The 18,971-nt window shown below is 42.6% G+C and overlaps 1 protein-coding gene across 5 annotated transcripts; it reads left to right on the top strand.

Moving 5' to 3' along the window:
- The first annotated feature begins 5,613 nt into the window (after positions 1–5,613).
- FABP2 (fatty acid binding protein 2) lies at positions 5,614–16,335 on the top strand. 5 transcript variants are annotated; one of them, XM_034772299.1, is made up of 5 exons: positions 5,619–5,722; positions 9,828–9,939; positions 11,797–11,969; positions 13,617–13,724; positions 16,042–16,335. In XM_034772299.1, exons 2-5 carry the CDS (start codon positions 9,873–9,875, stop codon positions 16,090–16,092), a joined length of 399 nt encoding a protein of 132 aa, XP_034628190.1. In that variant the 5' UTR covers positions 5,619–5,722; positions 9,828–9,872; the 3' UTR covers positions 16,093–16,335. The 5 variants fall into 5 exon arrangements, with proteins under 5 accessions (XP_034628189.1, XP_034628190.1, XP_034628191.1 ...); XM_034772300.1 differs by having other exon boundaries at positions 5,642–5,722; positions 9,812–9,939; XM_034772301.1 differs by lacking the exon at positions 5,619–5,722 and adding an exon at positions 6,304–6,432 and having other exon boundaries at positions 9,812–9,939.
- Positions 16,336–18,971: the final 2,636 nt, after the last annotated feature.

Genomic DNA, 18,971 nt, shown 5'->3' with positions numbered 1-18,971 from the left:
GCTACATATTAACCATTTTCTAACATAGTTTGAATCAGCCATTAAAGCCATTACCTCCCTCTAGTAATCCTTTAACAAGACAATTAATATTAGGATCTCATATTCAAAAGACTTCAGTGTTGCCTTAACTCTGTTCCCACTGACTTCAATAAAACTTTTACCATTTATTTCAATGGGTTTAGAGTTAGACCAAGACTGAGTTCTTTTGAAAATACCACCCTATGCCTATAACATCTCAGTTTGCACATACAAATTAAGCAACTGTACCTATATGTGCGCACACAAACCTGAGGAAAACTTGGTCCTAAACATATTATAACCCCTAACATTGCTGAGCATTATGGATGTTCAGTGACTGATATGTAAGCATGACTGTCTTTCTTAGCACCTATCTTAATTCCTGGTATGTCGCACTATAAATGCATGTAGTCCAGCAATTCTATAGGAGGAAACCAGTAAGAAGTGGAAGTGGGAGCAATCTTACTAGTAAAATCATCTTTCATTTCTTCCCAACACCAGAGTTGCTATAGGCTCTGTACAGTATGAAAAATCAAAAACTCAAAGAATTTTCTGGAAACCAGGCCCAAATATGTATACATTTTCTAGAGCTGATTACAATTTTTCATGTCGAAAGTTTTCCCACCAAAAACCATGATTTTGTTGAAGCCAAAGATTTTCATTGGGAAAATACCAATTCTGAGGAAATTTCAGAAATTCTGAGGAAATTTCAATGTTCTGGTGAGACATGTCAAAACAAAAATTGTTGTTGAACTGACATTTCAAAAGGAAACTCTGGCATTTTATGTCAAAATGTAGATTCAGAATGACCCTTTTTGTTCCAATCAAAGCTGTCAAAGTTTTTCATTTCAACATTTCTGATTCAAAACTTTTCAGAATTTTTCATTGTTTGAGATTTTTTAATATATCAGACTTCACTTCTGTTTCGGAATGAACTCAAATTTCAAAAATTCGTGCAGGATAAAAATTCCATGTTCCAAACAACTCCAATAGTTTTGCTTCTGAGTCAGTACTGATGTTATGAACAACTGAAGCTTTTATAAGTTATAGCCACCAGATGGCTCTGGTTATTACATAGGGGATGGAAGAGAAAGTCTCCTTTCTCTAATCCCAGCTAGGGTTACAATTTACAGAATGTGAGACTAAGTGAAATACCTTGTATGTGTCAGTGTGTGCTATTGTCAATGCTGCTGCTCCTTCTGTTGGGCAGGTTGAGCTGTGGAGGCTGACCTCTGGGAGGCAGAAGAGAAGGAGCATATCATAATACACTTACAGCCCATTCAAGAGCAATGTTGACAAGCTCCAGAGAGAATTACACACAAATTTACCTTTGCATATAAGGGGAGAAGAAGAATCCCGAAGTTTCCCAAAAATAGAAATTGCACACATAGGCCCACCCCTTATGGGGGCCTTTTCATTTACCAGACCCCTTTCACTTGAGCCCATGGTGATAGGGTGTCCACCCCACACAAGGCCCAAAAGGGTTTCAGTGGCTTGGTGGGCCGGTTGACTGCCCAGGCAACACCTGGATGAAGAGCCAGGGAGCAGGGATTAATTAGAGATAAGGCTCAGCTGGGCAGGAAAAGAAGTGGCCTGGATAAAGCCCAGGAGCTTGGAGTAGAAGGGGGCTGCTGGCAGGGGCACCAGAATAGGGTGAGCCAGGGGACCAGGGCCCCATTACTTTTAAAAGTGGGAGGACTATGCCCTCCTACTTTTTACTGGCCATAAGGGGGAGTGATGGGGAAGGGGAGATCTTGAGGGTAAGAGGTGGCATAGGGGGTGGGCCTCAGGGAAAGGGGCAGCCCAGGGGTGGGAGCTCAGGGAGAAGGGGCAGCATGGAGGGTTGGGGCACAGTTTGAATGCCAGTGCCCCCCCCCATACACACACTTTTAGGGAGCTTCTGCTTTTCCTGGATGCTGGGAAATAGGCTGCAGTTGCTCTGGAGGCCTTTTTTGCAGAGGGCACTTATACAGAGGTGAAAGTGGGCCAGTATGGCGTACCAGTAAGAAGTGGCCGCTAGTACCGGCCCATACACAGCCCATGTTAATGTTGCTGTCCCTTCCCCCACCCCCAGGGCTGCCTTTGGGAGGGAGGAGGAGAGGCAGTTGCCCTGGGGCCCGGCAATTTAAAAGGGCCCAGAGCTCCAAGCCACTGTCACTGCAGCGGCCAGAGCCCTGGGCCCTTTAAATCACTTCTGGAGCCCTGGGCGGCACTGGCCAGGCAGCGTGAAAGGGCTGGCTGGGGGAGGCTGACCCCCAGCCCCACCCCTTCTGCCCGAGGGCCCACCCCTTATGGGGGCCGGGACCCCGTACCGGTAAGTCTTTTATCTTACTTTCACCCCTGTACTTATACCTTCCCAGGCTGGACCCCAGAGTCACCACCCCTGCAGAAGGATCCAAGCCCTGCTGAGGCAGGTGCTGAAGAACTAGCAGAAAAGATGGGAGTCAAACCCTGTGATACCACTATCAGCTTCTCTGATTAGCTTCTCTTAGTCATTCCTTTCTAGCTCACCTACAGTATTGGAGGGAATAAATCACATCAGGTTCAGTAGATGATCGCTAGAAGGATGTTCTCATTATCCCCAGTCACCTGGATTATACTTCTTAACAAACCAAATTTGAAACAAGTACTTCTGAAGTGGCTCTGGAAAAAAAGAACCCTATGAAAGCAAAAAATATTGTTTTTAGGAAACCAGATATAACTTATTAGCATTGATGCTGCCAATGGAAGTTGAAAAGTAAAAGCTTTCACATTTGCTATTTTGATACTATAATTAGAGGGAAAACATTACTTTTTCCCTCTGAAGAGTACTTTTATAAGCCATGTGCAGGAATAATAGCCATGTAGAAGATAATTTACAGAATCGTTGTATAGTCACAGCCTGAAAACTATGGAAATTCTTCTCAATAACAAGGGGAAAATATATCCTACATTATCAATGCAAAAGACCTGTACATTCATCAAACATATCCCTCTTATCAACAGAGAATTGCTCCTACTTCTTGCTATGCAAGTTTGCTCCTGCCCAGTCCAGTTAGGCCCAATTCTACAGTCCTTATGAAAGTGTACTGCTAATGGGGAGAAAAGAAGGAAGGGTGGCAGGGTGTTCAGTTTAGTCTGTTTTGGTTTTTTTTCAAATGAACAGATTAGTTCAGTGTATTCCTAACAGGTACGAAAGAAGACAAGGCACTTTCTTTAAAAAACGCCTTGTTACACATGGCTAATCTAACCACTATCTTGCTATCAGTAAAGTGCTCCCATGAAATCTTAGTCCTTAGGTGCACTATCAAGAGATTATTCTGAGTACTGGATGGATAATTCCTCCTTTATCTCTAACTAGTAATGTGCAATCTTGAATGTGGTAGGGGTTTTTTTTGTTTGTTTGTTTGTTTGTTTTTTAACTGAACTCCAACAAACTTCCGAGTACAATGCCCTACAGATGGAATATTTGGCTAGGTTAAATTTTATAGGCATCTACAAGGAAATTTAAGATGTGACTGTTATATATAGGTATAGAAGAGTGTAGAATATCTGCTGGGAATGAGCAAAGAGATACAATGTCCCAACAGGACAAGCCTAATTAACTTCATTGGGACAATGTACATGGTAGGGCTGTAGGCTCACGCTACTATATAAAGTTGTATAGGAGAAACCTATTTAAGTCTACTGAATTTGGGAGTCTTTGCTCCTGGCTCAGCCAGGGGTCCCAGAGCTTCTAAGCTTTTGACATTTCTAATTTTTTTCAGAATTTCACTTTGAACTCTTGGAAATGAAACATTTTGAATTTTTTTTTTTCAAAATGAATTTTTTGTAGAAATTTCCCACAAAGGGAAATTCCCCCTTTTAGTTCCAAAATGGAACTTTTTTTTTTTTTTTTTTTTTTTTAATTTCAGATTCCCCACAGAAGGGAAATTCTAAGTTTTGACCAGCCAGTCTTCTCCTTCCAAAGTGCTTACTAAGGTAGTGACAGTTTCTGGTGCTCTGGTGGGTCAAAGGGTTTTAAGTTTAGAACTTATCCTCACTGTGTTCACAGTGACCGAATTTCTGTGTCTACCTCTTACATTTGCATGTGTTCTTACAGCACACATCTTAAGAATTTTAATTTTGATTCATGAAATAAGATGGTGGGTGGACAAGAAGTAACCTAGAGCCTTCCACACAAAACATGGATATCAAGGTAATGGACTATCATAGAATCATAGAATATCAAGGTTGGAAGGGTCCTCAGGAGGTCATCTAGTCCAACCCCCTGCTCAAAGCAGGACCAATCCCCAACTAAATCATCCCAGCCAGGGCTTTGTCAAGCCTGACCTTAAAAACCTCTAAGAAAGGAGATTCCACCACCTCCCTAAGTAACCCATTCCAGTGCTTCATCAACCTCCTAGTGAAAAAGTTTTTCTTAATATCCAACCTAAACCTCCCCCACTGCAACTTGAGACCATTACTCCTTGTTCTGTCATCTGCTACCACTGAGAACATCCTAGATCCATCCTCTTTGGAACCCCCTTTCAGGTAGTTGAAAGCAGCTATCAAATCCCCCCTCATTCTTCTCTTCTGCAGACTAAACAATCCCAGTTCCCTCAGCCTCTCCTCATAAGTCATGTGCTCCAGCCTCCAATCATTTTTGTTGCCCTCCACTGGACTCTTTCCAATTTTTCCACATCCTTCTTGTAGTTTGGTGCCCAAAACTGGACACCATACTTCAGATGAGGCCTTTTCAATGTAGAATAGAGGGGAATGATCATGTCCCTCGATCTGCTGGCAAAGCCCCTACATATACAGCCCAAAATGCCCTTAGCCTTCTTGGCAACAAGGGCATACTGTTGACCCATATCTAGCTTCTCGTCCACTGTAACTCCTAGGTCCTTTTCTGTAGAACTGCTGCCTAGCCATTCAGTCCCTAGTCTGTAGCAGTCCATGGGATTCATCAGTCCTAAGTGCAGGACTCTGCACTTGTCCTTGTTGAACCTCGTCAGATTTCTTTTGGCCCAATCCTCTAATTTATCCTCTAATTTGACTATCTGGGTAAGAATAGCCAAATCTCCCATAGAAACAGAGATGCAGTATACATTCCTAGACAGAAATTAAAAGTGGGATTTTCCAGAAGCACTTAAATGACTTAGGTGTCCAACTCCCCTTGAACATCTACCTAAAAGAGAATAACATCCAGAAGAACTAGCCAGTTTAACAGCAGAAGGAACCTTGTGCTTAACCCCCAAGCAAGTCCACAGCCATCAGTTTATCCAAGTAGCTCTAATAGTCACAGGTTCTTAGACCCACTTGCTAGAAAAGTGGCATTGCAGACCTTGGTCTGACACCCTTAACTTTCTCTGTGTAGCTTGGGTTCTGCAATGGCGGCAAATTATAGGACTGACAAGGCAAGAAGGAGTGAGATGCAGCATGCCCATCAGCGAGCTAGCAGAATGTCAGCTCTTGTAAACACATGCATGTCCCCCTGATCTTTGGAATGTCATTCAATTTCTATAGTACAGCTTTATGTGATATGTTCTTGATTATCAGTGATGGTATGATTAGATGGCTGTGCTAGTTAATAATTTATTTCCATCCACCTCAATTAGAGGTCAGTTCCTGGCAATACAGATCAAACTTCAAATGTTAAAACGTTGTGTAGTCTATTTTCTGCACTTTAAAACTGATACAGATTGGAGAGGAGGCCTCATCCGGAAGCCTCAAATTCAACCAGGTAGGACTCCATGCTACACAATGTTATGTAATGAGCAATGCTAAGGGACAGATTTTTCAATAGTATCCTCAAAAACTGAAGACATGGTTTTCATGTGCGAAAACTGTGATGTCAAAAATTGCACAGGCAACCTCTTAGATGAGAAAAAAGGCATGCAAAACAAAAGCATGCACAACACATCAGCCATGGGGAAAAATTGACTACAGGCATAATTAGAAAGGCCAGGTCAAGGCTTCTTTCGGGAGAAAACAAACAAACGAAAAAAAGCTTTTATTATAAGAGCCATAGTAGAAAAGATTTTAAGATGAATAAAGCTGGTATAATTTTTACCTGTGAGAAAATCAAGATCAGATTTTATTGTATGAATATTCTTGAACTGCACAGGTAAATTGTGAGGGTGGAAAAATACAGCATGTTCTATCATTAAAAGACCACTAGTCCTCAGAGCAACAGTGAATGTCTACGTGGAGACATGGGGCGGGGGAGGGCCCAGAAGGGTCCTATGCTCCTCCCCAAACACCAGGGGGCAAGGGACCAGCAACTGCCAGAGCCAGAAGGGAAGAGGCAGGGCCAAAGCCTCTCCTCTTCCGGCCACGCTGCCCGGTGCAGCGCAGTGGCTGCACTCTCCCAGGCAGCCTCCAGCCACGCTGCCTGTGAGGGGACACTGCCCGGTGCAGTGCAGCGGGACAGAGCCCCCCACACCCCACCAGGTAACGTGGGATGGGGAGGGGATGGGGGCCCCAGGCTCAGGGCGGGTAGGAGTCATGTGGGGAGGACACGTGCCTCCCCTTAACTGGTGCCCCCCCCTTGTGTCCCTCCTACATGTTGCTGAACATCACAAATACAGGTCCTCTGGCAGATCTTCTCATTTATCTGCCAGATCTTCAGAGGCAGATTAAAGCAGCATCCTTGGGATTCAGATCCCCAGGAAGAGAGATCAGCATAGAGAAATGAGGTAGAGCCAAAGCAACAAGTTGTAATGGAGAGTACAGAATACAGATGATAACTGCCCATGTGGCAAGATGGACTTGAGCTGGCTAGTCAACCTGACCTGGGAGAAAGATGAAAGACCCATGAATGGAAGAAAGACAATAGCCCAACTGTGGGATAAGTGTGTGGAGGAAGATTTACCCAGGAGTGGGAGCTGCTGGGTGGAAGAGACTATCTGGGTAGCACAGAAGTTTTGGTGAATCCAGGACTCCTTTTAATTAGCACCTGCAAGTCTCCAGAAGTATTTTCTTTAAATTTTCGGAAGAATTGTGGGAATAAGCTGGATGGAGAAACCCTTCCTGGCTCACCACTACTCAGAGTCCTTTTGTCAGTAGGAATAGTTTAAGGTGGTACTTTACAGAGTGAGCGGTGATTAATAATAATGAGGTAGGGCAGTCAAGCAGTAATAATGTATTTAAGCAAACACTGAACAATGACATGATCTTTATCATGCTCAGCTCAGTATTTCCTGAAACAGATTTTTTCCAGTGGCTACTTGGGAAAGAGAAGTTTTGAAAGGGGATTGAGGCAAATTCAGTAGGGTAACCCTCAAGCAATTCTGTCGAGTGCTCAGTGATCTGAGTTGAAAGTGAAATCCTGTTAGATGTAGCTCAAGTTACAGCCTCATGTGATATCAATATTTAGGTCCTCCAAAGATATCAGCAAGTCCTTACAGCAAGAAAAGGGAAAGGAGAACCTGACAGATATCGCTGATGTGAAAAAAATAAGTATAATAAAATCTTTTAAAAGTGTAGGAGGCCATCTTTATCCAGCACAAAGAAGCAAATCAAACTTTTTGTTGTTGTTTTAGCTTCACAGTTCACTTCCCTGAGAGCACTGTGAAATCAGCGAGCAGCTTTTCACAAACAAAGCAGGGTGTAACCAAGATGTCGGTTGCCTCTCCCAGAATGCTTCGAAGAAATGTTAATAGTATGCCTATTTGCTGGACTTCATATGCTTCCAAATAATGAACATAAGAACATAATAAGAACATAAGAAAGACCGTACCGGGTCAGACCAAAGGTCCATCTAGCCCAGTATCCTGTCTACCGACAGTGGCCAATGCCAGGTGCCCCAGAGGGAGTGAACCTAACAGGCAATGATCAAGTGATCTCTCTCCTGCCATCCATCTCCATCCTCTGACAGACAGAGGCTAGGGACACCATTCCTTACCCATCCTGGCTAATAGCCATTAATGGACTTAACCACCATGAATTTATCCAGTTCTCTTTTAAACTCTGTTATAGTCCTAGCCTTCACAACCTTCTCAGGTAAGGAGTTCCACAAGTTGACTGTGCGCTGCGTGAAGAACAACTTCCTTTTATTTGTTTTAAACCTGCTGCCTATTAATTTCATTTGATGACCCCTAGTTCTTGTATTTTGGGAATAAGCAAATAACTTTTCCTTATCCACTTTCTCCACATCACTCATGATTTTATATACCTCTATCATATCCCCCCTTAGTCTCCTCTTTTCCAATGCAAACTAAAGGTCTCTTTCCACTGTTCCCATGGAACATTTTCAATTTTGCTAGTTGCTGACAATAGAGGAGCATAGACAGCCAATTTTCTACAGCTGTAAAGTGTTATGAGTGCTAGGTATTATGTTGGACTTGAATTTAAGGTTGCAGAAGAAGCATTGCACAGGGTTTCTATTTTATTGGATTGAATAGAAAAAAATACATTATTCAGAAGTTGCATGAGGCCAGTGGCAATATACTCACCTATAAAAACCATGAAGAAAATAAAGTTAATAATTATATTAACTATCAATAAACTGCTGTGAACTATAATCGGACACGAAGCATCTATAAACTTAACCTATAGCATCTGATATATATAAAGACTGATAATTTTGGAGGTCAAAGGAAAATTCCAGTATAATAAAAAAGATAATTAGTATATCTGCTTGTAAAAGAAAAGTAATTCATCACTGAGGCTTGATTATGTCTTGTAGACACAGCACATAGTAAGTCTCTAATCCCAGTGCTCCAGGCAGCACAACAGAGCCAACATGGGAGAAAGTGATCTCCATCTGCTAAAACCCAGTAGATTACTTCCCTCCCCACCCCACCCCCAAGCAAACAGGACAGGCAGGGAAGGAATTGTCACTCTCCAAGTCACACTTCCTTTCCACGGTTGCACACTGCACCATACTCAGGGCGAAACGTAGTCTTAATTTTGCCCTTAATTCAAAAGGGATGCAGTGCTCAGTGCTGGAAATGATGTTTAATGTCTGATATTTTAACCATCAAAATGATCTTTTATTTTTCTACCAAATAAAATTGCCTGCTTTTTTTGTGTGTGCAAAGTTTGCCTTTTGCAAATTTGTTTTGGAACTTTTCCATAAGCGCTATGTAATGTTAACCTGCATTTAGACATTACTACAGAGACTTAAATGTTGTTGTTAAGGTTCCCCCGCCCCTTATATATATAGGATTATGCAATTTTGCTCTATACTTTGTATTTCTTTTACTCAGAGTGTTTCACATTTTATTTTTTAAGGTAGAAGAAGGGACATGTTAGTTGTGCTACTTTATTTTGCTTCTCTTGTATGTTAGCTGAATAAATACCACTGAAACTGGCTGGAGTGAAAAGCCATTCTAAATTATCTGATATAACAGTCCAAATAATTATTTTAGTTGATTTTGAAGTTGCACTTTTAATGAAAATTTACCTTCTGTCTTGCAATCTGCAAAGATAGAGAAGCTCGAACTATTTCAATGACATCTGGCACTGTTATAATTCTATGTGTAGGGAGCAATCACTCAATCATACAGTGTATCAGCCAAAGTCCAATCTAGCAAGTCCTGGAGCTAAACCCAGTCAGCTGGCACTATTCACCTGAGCAGTAGAGTAACTTCAGTGAATTGCCACTTTTCACCACCATTGTAATGTCACATGTAACGTGAACACAATAACTATTATATCTTTTAAGACAGAGTAGTCAAGCATTTCATAGTTTGACAAGATGGGGAGAAAAGAGAGGTCACTCGAATATCCAAAAACTTGACCTTGAAGAGATCACATGATGAGCTGAGCTTTAGCCAGCCACATCATCCTGTAAAGATAAGACAGATCATAAATTCCCTTTTTAAAGCCGAGCTGCATCTCAGGTTGACTAGAAGCTGCCTCAAGGAACTCCCACTTCAGTCAGAAAAATGGCATTCGATGGCAACTGGAAGGTAGACAGAAGTGAAAACTATGAAAAATTCATGGAGCAGATGGGTAAGCTTTACTTTTCCAGTGCCTCATTTTTGTCTAAGAGCAATCACTGAATGCTAGTGTTGCCCTTGGTCTTCCTCCTGTTAACTGCCTTTCTGCTATCCTGCCCACCTGCTGACTACCTCATATTTTCTTCCAGAATAATCTTTTTTTTCCACCGTAGAAAGAGACAGCATCAAGACACTGGGGCAGATTCTGATCTCTGGAGTAACTCTCTTAATGCCAGTGGAACTATCCTGATTTACACTGGCATAACTAAAAAAAAATTTCCCACTTCATTAAAGTTTTTTTCTCATTATGGAAAAGTCCTATAGAATTTAAAAGAATGATAATCTTCCTTTATAATTCTATAGCAAGAATATGATTTTCTATTACATTTTATAAGTTGGTTTAAAACCACATAGAAAGATTGTTCTTCTCTCTTAATATTCAGGTTTTAGACTAATTTCTAGAGAACCTATTTATTTCCTATAGACTGCATTTGGTTCCATCCCTATTAAATTCTATAGCACTTTTCCATAAAGTTCAGAAAGAGAGCAAGGTAGATTACTGCAGAAATATTCCTTGAAATGTAAATTTCCGCAGGCAACATACCGACTGGTAAAGACCTGTAATTTAGGTGCCTAAAACTGGGCACCCCATCTTAGAAGCTGCTTTTGAGAATATCCCCTATTATGCCTGATGGGCTTCAATGTCTGGAAGGGTGAAGAGGAATTTTCATGTGCAGTTTTAGAAATAGGGAAGACAATATATAGCTAAGCAATCATTTATGTCTTGTGATATTTAATTAATTTCTGATTTGTTTACTTGCTCAAGGCGGGGGGTGGGAGGGAGGGAGAGATTGGGAATTCCCTGCTTTTTTGGCCATAGGATTAAATCATCAATGGGGAAAATCACATTGAAATGAGTTTGGTTCAGTCAAAGTGCACTCACAAACACAAGTCACCATACTGAAAAATTAAGAACCTGGAGCTAAAACAGAAAAAGAAAAATAGAGATTAAGTTCTGCAGGCATGACCAGTCCAAGAAAGGCTGATTCACCACTGCCTTGCACCCTGTGTAGTCATTTAAACCTCAGCAAAGTGGGTGGGAAATGCAATCATTCTCTTTGGCAGTGTCTTGCACTAACTTTGCACAGGTCAAAATGGCTACACTCAGGCCTTGGCTACACTTACCCGCTAGTTCGACAGCTGGAAATCGAACTTCTGGGTTCGACTTATCGCGTCTAGTCTGGACGCGATAAGTCGAACCCGGAAGTGCTCGCCGTCGACTGCGGTACTCCAGCTCGCCGAGAGGAGTACCGCGGAGTCGACGGGGGAGCCTGCCTGCCGCGTGTGGACCAAGGTAAGTTCGAACTAATTCGAACTAAGGTACTTCGAACTTCAGCTACGTTATTCACGTAGCTGAAGTTGCGTACCTTAGTTCGAATTAGGGGGGTAGTGTAGACCTGGCCAAAGTGAAAGATGAAGGTGAAGAACCTGGACCAGAGAGCTCCAGTAAGGCCCATAATTTATTAAATTCACTTGCCCAAAAAAGGTCATTGGAAACAGGACTAGCTCCAGGGTTTTTGCTGCCGCAAGCGGCGGAAAAAAAAAAAAAAAAAAAGGCCGCGATCGCAATTGCGATCGGCGGCAGCTCCACCTCACCGCTTTCTTCTTCAGCGGGAATTCGGTGGCAGGTGCTTCCCTCCAAGAGGGACCTGGCGCCGAATTGCCGCGGAACCGCCCAACGTGCCACCCCTTCCCCTTGGCCACCCCAAGCACCTGCTTGCTGGGCTGGTGCTTGGAGCCAGCCCTGACTGGAAAATATACAAATCTGATGCTGCAATATAAGTTGCTTGATGTCCATTTGTTTTTCTAGGTATTAATGTAATGAAAAGAAAGCTAGGAGCCCACGACAACCTGAAAATCACTATTCAGCAGGAGGGAAACAAATTCACTGTCAAGGAATCAAGTACTTTCCGCACCATAGAAATAATATTCATGCTGGGAGTCAATTTTGAATACAGCCTGGCTGATGGAACTGAGCTCAGTGTGAGAAATCCACTTTTATATGATAAGCCTGTATTTAATAAAGTTATTGCTGGGATGTTTTATTCATCTTTCTAATTTTATTTTAAATTTGACTCTGTCTAGGGAACGTGAACCCATGTAGCAGAGAGCAGAATCTGTCTCTCTAGGCATAAGGCCAGAGCAATGAAACATTTATTCACTTGCTCTATGTAAAAATCAAATCCTTCACAACGAACAAGGATATCAATGTGATGTGAGCTAACAGGAGTGTATTACACCTTTCCTTTAGCAACTGCACTTGTTTCATGTTTGCTTGAGCAATGTCCAAGTGTTGACATTACTGTAGGAAATACAATGTGGCATGGTCCTGGCTACCTGAGAGACAATCTCCCGCCACATGAACCACGATGGCAACTGAAATCAGTTAGAGGGCTTGACCAAAGAGGCTCTCGGTGAAATGCTGGTACCACTGAAGTCAAGGAGAGTTTTGTCATTGACTGTAATTGAACCAGGATTTCATCCTCTAGCTTTAAACATGATAGGGTTGTAGGCAGAGCCTTCTTACAAGGCCCCTAATTCTGCAATTCATTGCCTGAGCTGGTCTGGTGAAACAAGGGTCTTGTGGCTCTTTGAGTGCAATGAAACACCCACTGTCTCTCTCAGACATTTGTCTGAGAAGTAGGAAGGGTCAGAGTCCACAGTAGGGTGTGATAGAGAATGAAATGGAACTGATTATTTGTGAGGGACTATTCTTTCTATGTCAAAGAAAGAGGTAGATTAATGTATTCATTTAATTATGTGTATGAGCTGTGTGGGAAGGAGAACTGTATTTACACAATAAATATTATATTATTTATATTACTGTAGGAGCTAGGAGACTTAGTCCTGGACCAGGGCCCCATTGTGCTAGAGGCTATACAAACGCAGAACAAAAAGATGTTCCCTGCCCCAAGAAGCTTACATTCTAACTATAATACAAGAGACAACAGATGGTTACAGAGAAGTGGGGGTATACAAGAAAACAATGAGACAATATTGGTCTGCATGATAGGCAGTGGTCTGAGCACACTAGCAGCCTGACTGTTGTCAAGCTTTATCTATACATCATAGAAAAACTATTTTGAGCAGGGATTTGAAGGTGGATAACGAAGCAACTTTGTGGTAGTTTATGGAGAGCAAGTCCCAAGCATGTGGGATAGTCTGGGAGAAAGCATGCAAGTGTTTGTCTGGAAATTTAACAAGTGGGCAGTGGAGGCTGGCATCATGGGCTGATCAAAGGTGAGCACAGACAGCTCAATAGTGAATAAGAGATGATATATAGGCTGGATATTGACTGTGAAGGGCCTTGAAAGTGAAGATAAGCAGCTATATTTGATATAAAGGAGATGGGGGAGTCAGTGGAGGGATGCAAAGAGAGGGGTGACATGGTCAAAGTGACAAGCTAAAAGAATGCTTATATATATATGTATGTATGTGTTTATATAATCAAAACTAGAAGTGCTTTGGTTGTTGTGGAGGGGGTAAAACTCCTTTACTGTACCTGCCATTTTGCAAAAACCTGATATTCAATTGCTTTACCTCTTTGGTGCTCTTTTAACAGCCAGAGAATAAATATACAATATCAACATTGTCGTGAATTCCTTGGATTTTTTTATTTTTACACTGTAGGGTACTTGGAACCTGGAAGGAAATAAGCTTGTGGGAAAATTCAACCGGAAAGATAACGGGAAAGAGCTCAAAGCATTCAGAGAAATCGTAGGAGATGAATTAATTCAGGTGAGTTAAGTCAATTTTTTTCCTTTATGCACAGCATCAAACTATAAAGAACTGAGCCCTCTCTTAAAGCTGCTTGAAACTGGGATGTATCATTAATTTATTTTTTTTAAATCCTATTTTTATTCAAAATTTGAAATTTTGAAATTCAAAAAACCATTGAATTTCAAATATTGAACTTTTTTGACTTACTCTAATCTTTCTATTTTCCTACCCACTTGCATTCATTTCAATTATCTGAGTGCAGCCTGAGCTAACGCTAAAGGAGCCCACTACTGAGTTCATGCTCATTCTGACCAAAGGTCCTGAATCTGTTAGTTTCTAATAAGGCCATTCTCACATTAGGATCTGAGTTCCTCACAACCGGTAATGAATATGTCTTCACATGCCCCTGTGAGTAGAAAAGGCATATAGTCCCCATATTTTAGAGGTAGTTATATTAAATGACATCCCAAATCACACAAGATGCCTATTGCAGAGCTGCACATTGAAATCTGATACCTTGAGATCCACTCGTGTCATAACCACAAAACTTCCATCCTCCCTTAATGAGCCAGTCTTAATCTTCAAGGGTTTGTACACACTTGAAACACTACAGCAGCACAGCTGCAGTGTTGAAGCTGTGCCACTGTAACGTGTCAGTGCAGATGTTACTTACCCCAACGGGATGGGTAGGGGCGGTGAGTTATATAGGCTTCTGGTGCCTGTGCTCCAGCAAATTCAGGGCCCAGGGGCCCAGCTCCACCAATGTTTGGGGCTGGGTCTCTCCCCTGGCCCCACCTGCTGCCCCGTGCGCTTCCCCCAGACCCACCTACTGCCCCCACGTGCCTCCCCCGGAGCATCCCTGCCTGCGCCCTGGGCAGCTGCCCTGCCGCTTCATGCTGTGCTCCCTCGCCGGCCGCTGACGGCTACAAAATGGAGCAGCACTGGCAGCAGGCTGAGGTGCAGCACAGCCACCATCTGCAGAGGGAGGAGAGGAGGAGACACACACGTGATGGCAGCCCTCCCCTTCCCCCCCGGCACTCACCACAGGGGAGGCAAGGGGGCTTCCTGGAGGTGAGAGGGGTTCGACCCCTAGGAGCATGTCCAGTGAAAGTGACGGGTGAGTGTGCTGCCATGGGGGAGAGGCCTGGGGGGATTGTGGAGTCCTCCTCTTGGGCCGCAGCCCCGGGACAGCCTGCCTGCACCCCAAACTCCTCATCCCCAGCCCTACCCCACCCCAGAACCTTCACCCCCTCACACTCCAACCCTCTTCCCCAGCCCTGAGCCCCCTCCTGCACCCTGAGCCCCCTTCTACACCCGTCATCCCCAGCCCTCACCCCTGTATCCCAACCCTCTGCCCTAGCCCTGAGCCCCTCCCACACACCAAACCCCAGAGCTCTCACCCCCATCCAGAGCCCTCATCCCCCCACATTGTGCAATATAGGGAAATTGTTAAACACTTACTGTTTCCAGTCCATTTTAACATTATTTTAAAAAATATATATCAGCTTACAAGGCAGGTGTGTGTGTGTGTGTGGGGGGGGGGGGGTGCGACTTGGACCAGTTCGGGCACCACCAAAAATTATACAAACCTGCCACCCCTGAGGAGGGGTTCTCCTGTCAGTGTAGGTAATCTACCTCTCTGAGGGCTTGTCTACATTACCCGCTGGATCAACGGGCAGTGATCGATCCAGCGGGGGTTGATTTATCGCGTCTAGTCTAGACGTGATAAATTGACTGCTGAGTGCTCTTCCATCGACTCTGGTACTCCACTGGAGCGAGAGGCATAGGCAGAGTCGACGGGGGAGCATCAGCCGTCGACTTACTGCAGTGAAGACACCGTAAGTAGGTCTAAGTACATCGACTTCAGCTACGTTATTCACGTAGCTGAAGTTGCATAATTTAGACCAATCCCCTACTGTAGACCTTAGAGGCAGTAGCTAGGTTGATGGAAGAATTCTTCTGTCGATCTCGCACTGTCTACGGTGGGAGTTAAATTAGCTTACCTATGTTGCTCAGGGCTGTGGAGCTTTCACACCCCTAAGCAATATAGCTGGGGTAAGCTAACTTTTTAGTGTAGACCAGGCCTAAGTAAGGGAGTGCAGATCTAGGTCTGAAGATTTTAAAAATCCACAGTCCGGAACTATAGTCTTTCTCTTTGATTTTGATGGAACTACTCATATGAGTGAGGGTTACTGATGTAGTGGTAGCTGGACTGAGCCCTTAGGTTGTAAACCTGTGATGGATAATAAATACTCTCTTGATGGGAACTGTAAAATAAATCTCAATGGAAATAGTCAGTGATGAAAGCCTTTTCCTCTTCATTAATCTCTTTCAGACTTACATATATGAAGGAGTTGAAGCCAAGAGAATCTTTAAAAGGGTTTAAACCTCAAGCCCAGAAAGAAATCTGATGGGAGAAGAATCATGTTGCATATGGCAACTGTTTCCCTTTCCCGACAAGCACCAAGTTACTGATTGATCAGTCTTGATTTAAACACAGGCCAACATTTTGCATTTCCAGTCCTTCCAATATTACATATTTGTATTATACATCAATAACTGTTTTGATATATGGAATTGTTAAGGGCTGTGAAAACTTTTTACATTTTGTAAATGAAAATAAATACTGTTTCTGCACTGATTTTTCAAGTGGCATTTTGCTTTTATCACCATAAAAGGTGTTTGTTGTTGTAATGTTTCTCCATGTATTGTATATTGAATCATATTGGTTGTATATTTTAAACAAACAAAAAACAAATAACCTCCCCCTCAAAAAAACAAATCCCCAAGATCCTGCAGCCCTTCCATGTACATAACTCCTGGAAGTTTGTGTGTCTGTAGCTGTAAAGATTGTGACTCTGATAATATAGTTCATCTCCTAGAAAGATCAATCCAACTCCTGCTGGTATCAATGGGAGTTGGATCAGGCCCTTACTGTACATTTATTGGTATGTTTTTTCAATGAAGTCATCCAATAACAAAGGATCTCTAGGGCAGAAAATCCAATAATCAATTTTAAATTAATAGAGATATATGTAGCCCATGCCCTTATCTAGTTTCTTTTCTAATATTTTTACTTTAACATTTTGGAGCAGGTTGTAGATACCATAGCTGTAATCTAATCCAACTACCTATTATTTGATGTGATCTGTGTATTGGGCCAATTCAAAAGAAATTTGACCTTCTGTGTTTTTCCTTCTATATTCACTAGCCTTTTCCATAGTGATTTTTTCCAATGGGATTGTCATGAAACTTTGCTAAATAAGATAAGAGAGTACAACCAAAGTCTCTTTCCAACACAGCACAGGAAATGGAGATGCATTCAGTGATATTAACAAACTCAGAGAACTGGTAGGTAAGATCCCATGGGAAGAAAAGGTAAGGGAAAAAGTAGTTCAGGAGACGTGGCAGTTTCTCAGAGATAATATTAAAGCCACAACAGCAAACTATCTTGATTTAAAAGAAAAATAGGAAGAATCGTGAGAGCTGTTTAGTAACCTGAAAAACCAAAAAGGAATGCTACAAAAAGTGAAAACATGGATGAATTGCTAAGGATAAATACAAAAGAGTAGCATACAAATGTGGGGACAAAATCAGAAAAGCTAAGACACAAAATGAGCTACACCTTGGGACGTAAGAGGCAATAAGAAACAGATCTATAAATGCGTTGAGGCCTCACCTGGAGTAGTGCATCCAGATAAAGAAAGAGAGGCCAGAGGAGAACAACAAAAATGATAAAAGGTTTTAAAAATCTGACCTACAAATAAAGGTTACAAAAACTGGACATGTTAATTTAGTTTTAAGAAAAGAAGACTTAGGGGGACCTGATAGTTTTCAAATATGGTAAAGGCCGTTATAAAGAGAATGGCGATCAATTATTCCCTGTGTCCACCGAAGGTAGGATAAGAAGTAATGGGGCTTAATCTGCAGCAAGAGAGATTTAGGTTGGATATTAGGAAAAACTTTCTAACTATAAGGCTTGTTAAGCATGGAATAGACTTCCAAGAGAGGTTGTGGAATCCCCATCATTGGAGGTTTTTAAGAACAGGCTAGACAAACACCTGCCAGGCTGGTCTAAGTTTACTTGGTCCTGCCTCAGCGGAGGAGGCTAGACTAGATGATCTCTCAAGGTCCCTTCCAACCCTACATTTCTGTGATTCTATTACATGCATGCCAGATATTGCAGTGGCAAGTATGGAGGAGGTGGCCAAATAGCCCATTTTTCAAAAGAGATTCATATTTAGTGGTCCTGATATTTGGAAACACTCCCACCTGAATATGATTATTATTTGAGCTGACTTTCTACCTCCCCGCTGCAGGACTGGACTCCCTTTGTTTACCTTATATTGACTTCTGGAGGAAAGGGGTGGGGTGGGGCTGGGGAGTAAGACACAATGGTCCCCACTGCAAAACCTAGAGGTTAGCTCTATGTCCTGCTGCAGAAGAACTCAGTGAAAGGGAGGCTGTCCCCATTCAGGCAATGCTTGAACCGAGTGTCTGGGGAGAGCAGCCATACCGGACTGGCTCCCTAAAGAATCAGGATAGGGGAAACATGTCCACTGGTTGATCCCTAGAGAAGTTTATAGGAGAAGGTTGTATCCTGGCACAAGTCATCTTTTTCTTCCCCTGGGCTGTCTAGGAATCAGATATCCAAGCAGCCTTGGGAAACTGACGCACCAGAAATCATCTTCCTTACCCTCCAAGAGCCCTAAGGAATTAGATCGGACTGAAGATAACCTTTGCCTTCCTCAGCCTGAGGCCCGTGGAGGGGAGAGCTGGGATATGTCCTCTCCTCCAGCAGGACTTGGAGGAAAGGGATTGAGGTTTCTGCCATCCAAGCTGTAAAGCTAGCTGTACTGCTTAACTCTTCTAGCTCAGGTCTGTCAGCACTTCTGGCAGCAGCAGATGTGGGATGGCTGGTTAAATGCTCAAAGAACATGAATATTGATAAATAGGGCAACTATCTGCGATGTTTATAGATTCTTAGATTTTAAGGCCAGAAGAGTATACTATGATCATCCAATCTGGCCTTCTGTATAACACAGCCATAGCATTTAACCTAGTAATTCCTGCAGTGGAGAAATTATTCTTCTCCGCTATTTAAGTAAACACTAACTTGTGGTTGAGATAGAGCACTTCTTTCAGAAAGACATCCAAAATCCACAAAAAGATTCCAAGTCGTTATGAATTTACCATAGCCTTTGACAAGCAGTTCCAATAGTTGTCCTCTCATTGTTAAAAAGTTGCATCTAACTTCCAATTTGA

The sequence above is a fragment of the Trachemys scripta genome, chromosome 5 (assembly GCF_013100865.1).
Source record: "Trachemys scripta elegans isolate TJP31775 chromosome 5, CAS_Tse_1.0, whole genome shotgun sequence".
Taxonomy (NCBI): Eukaryota; Metazoa; Chordata; order Testudines; family Emydidae; genus Trachemys; species Trachemys scripta.
Note: the sequence above shows the minus strand (reverse complement) of the source record. Positions and strands in the feature narration are given on the sequence as shown.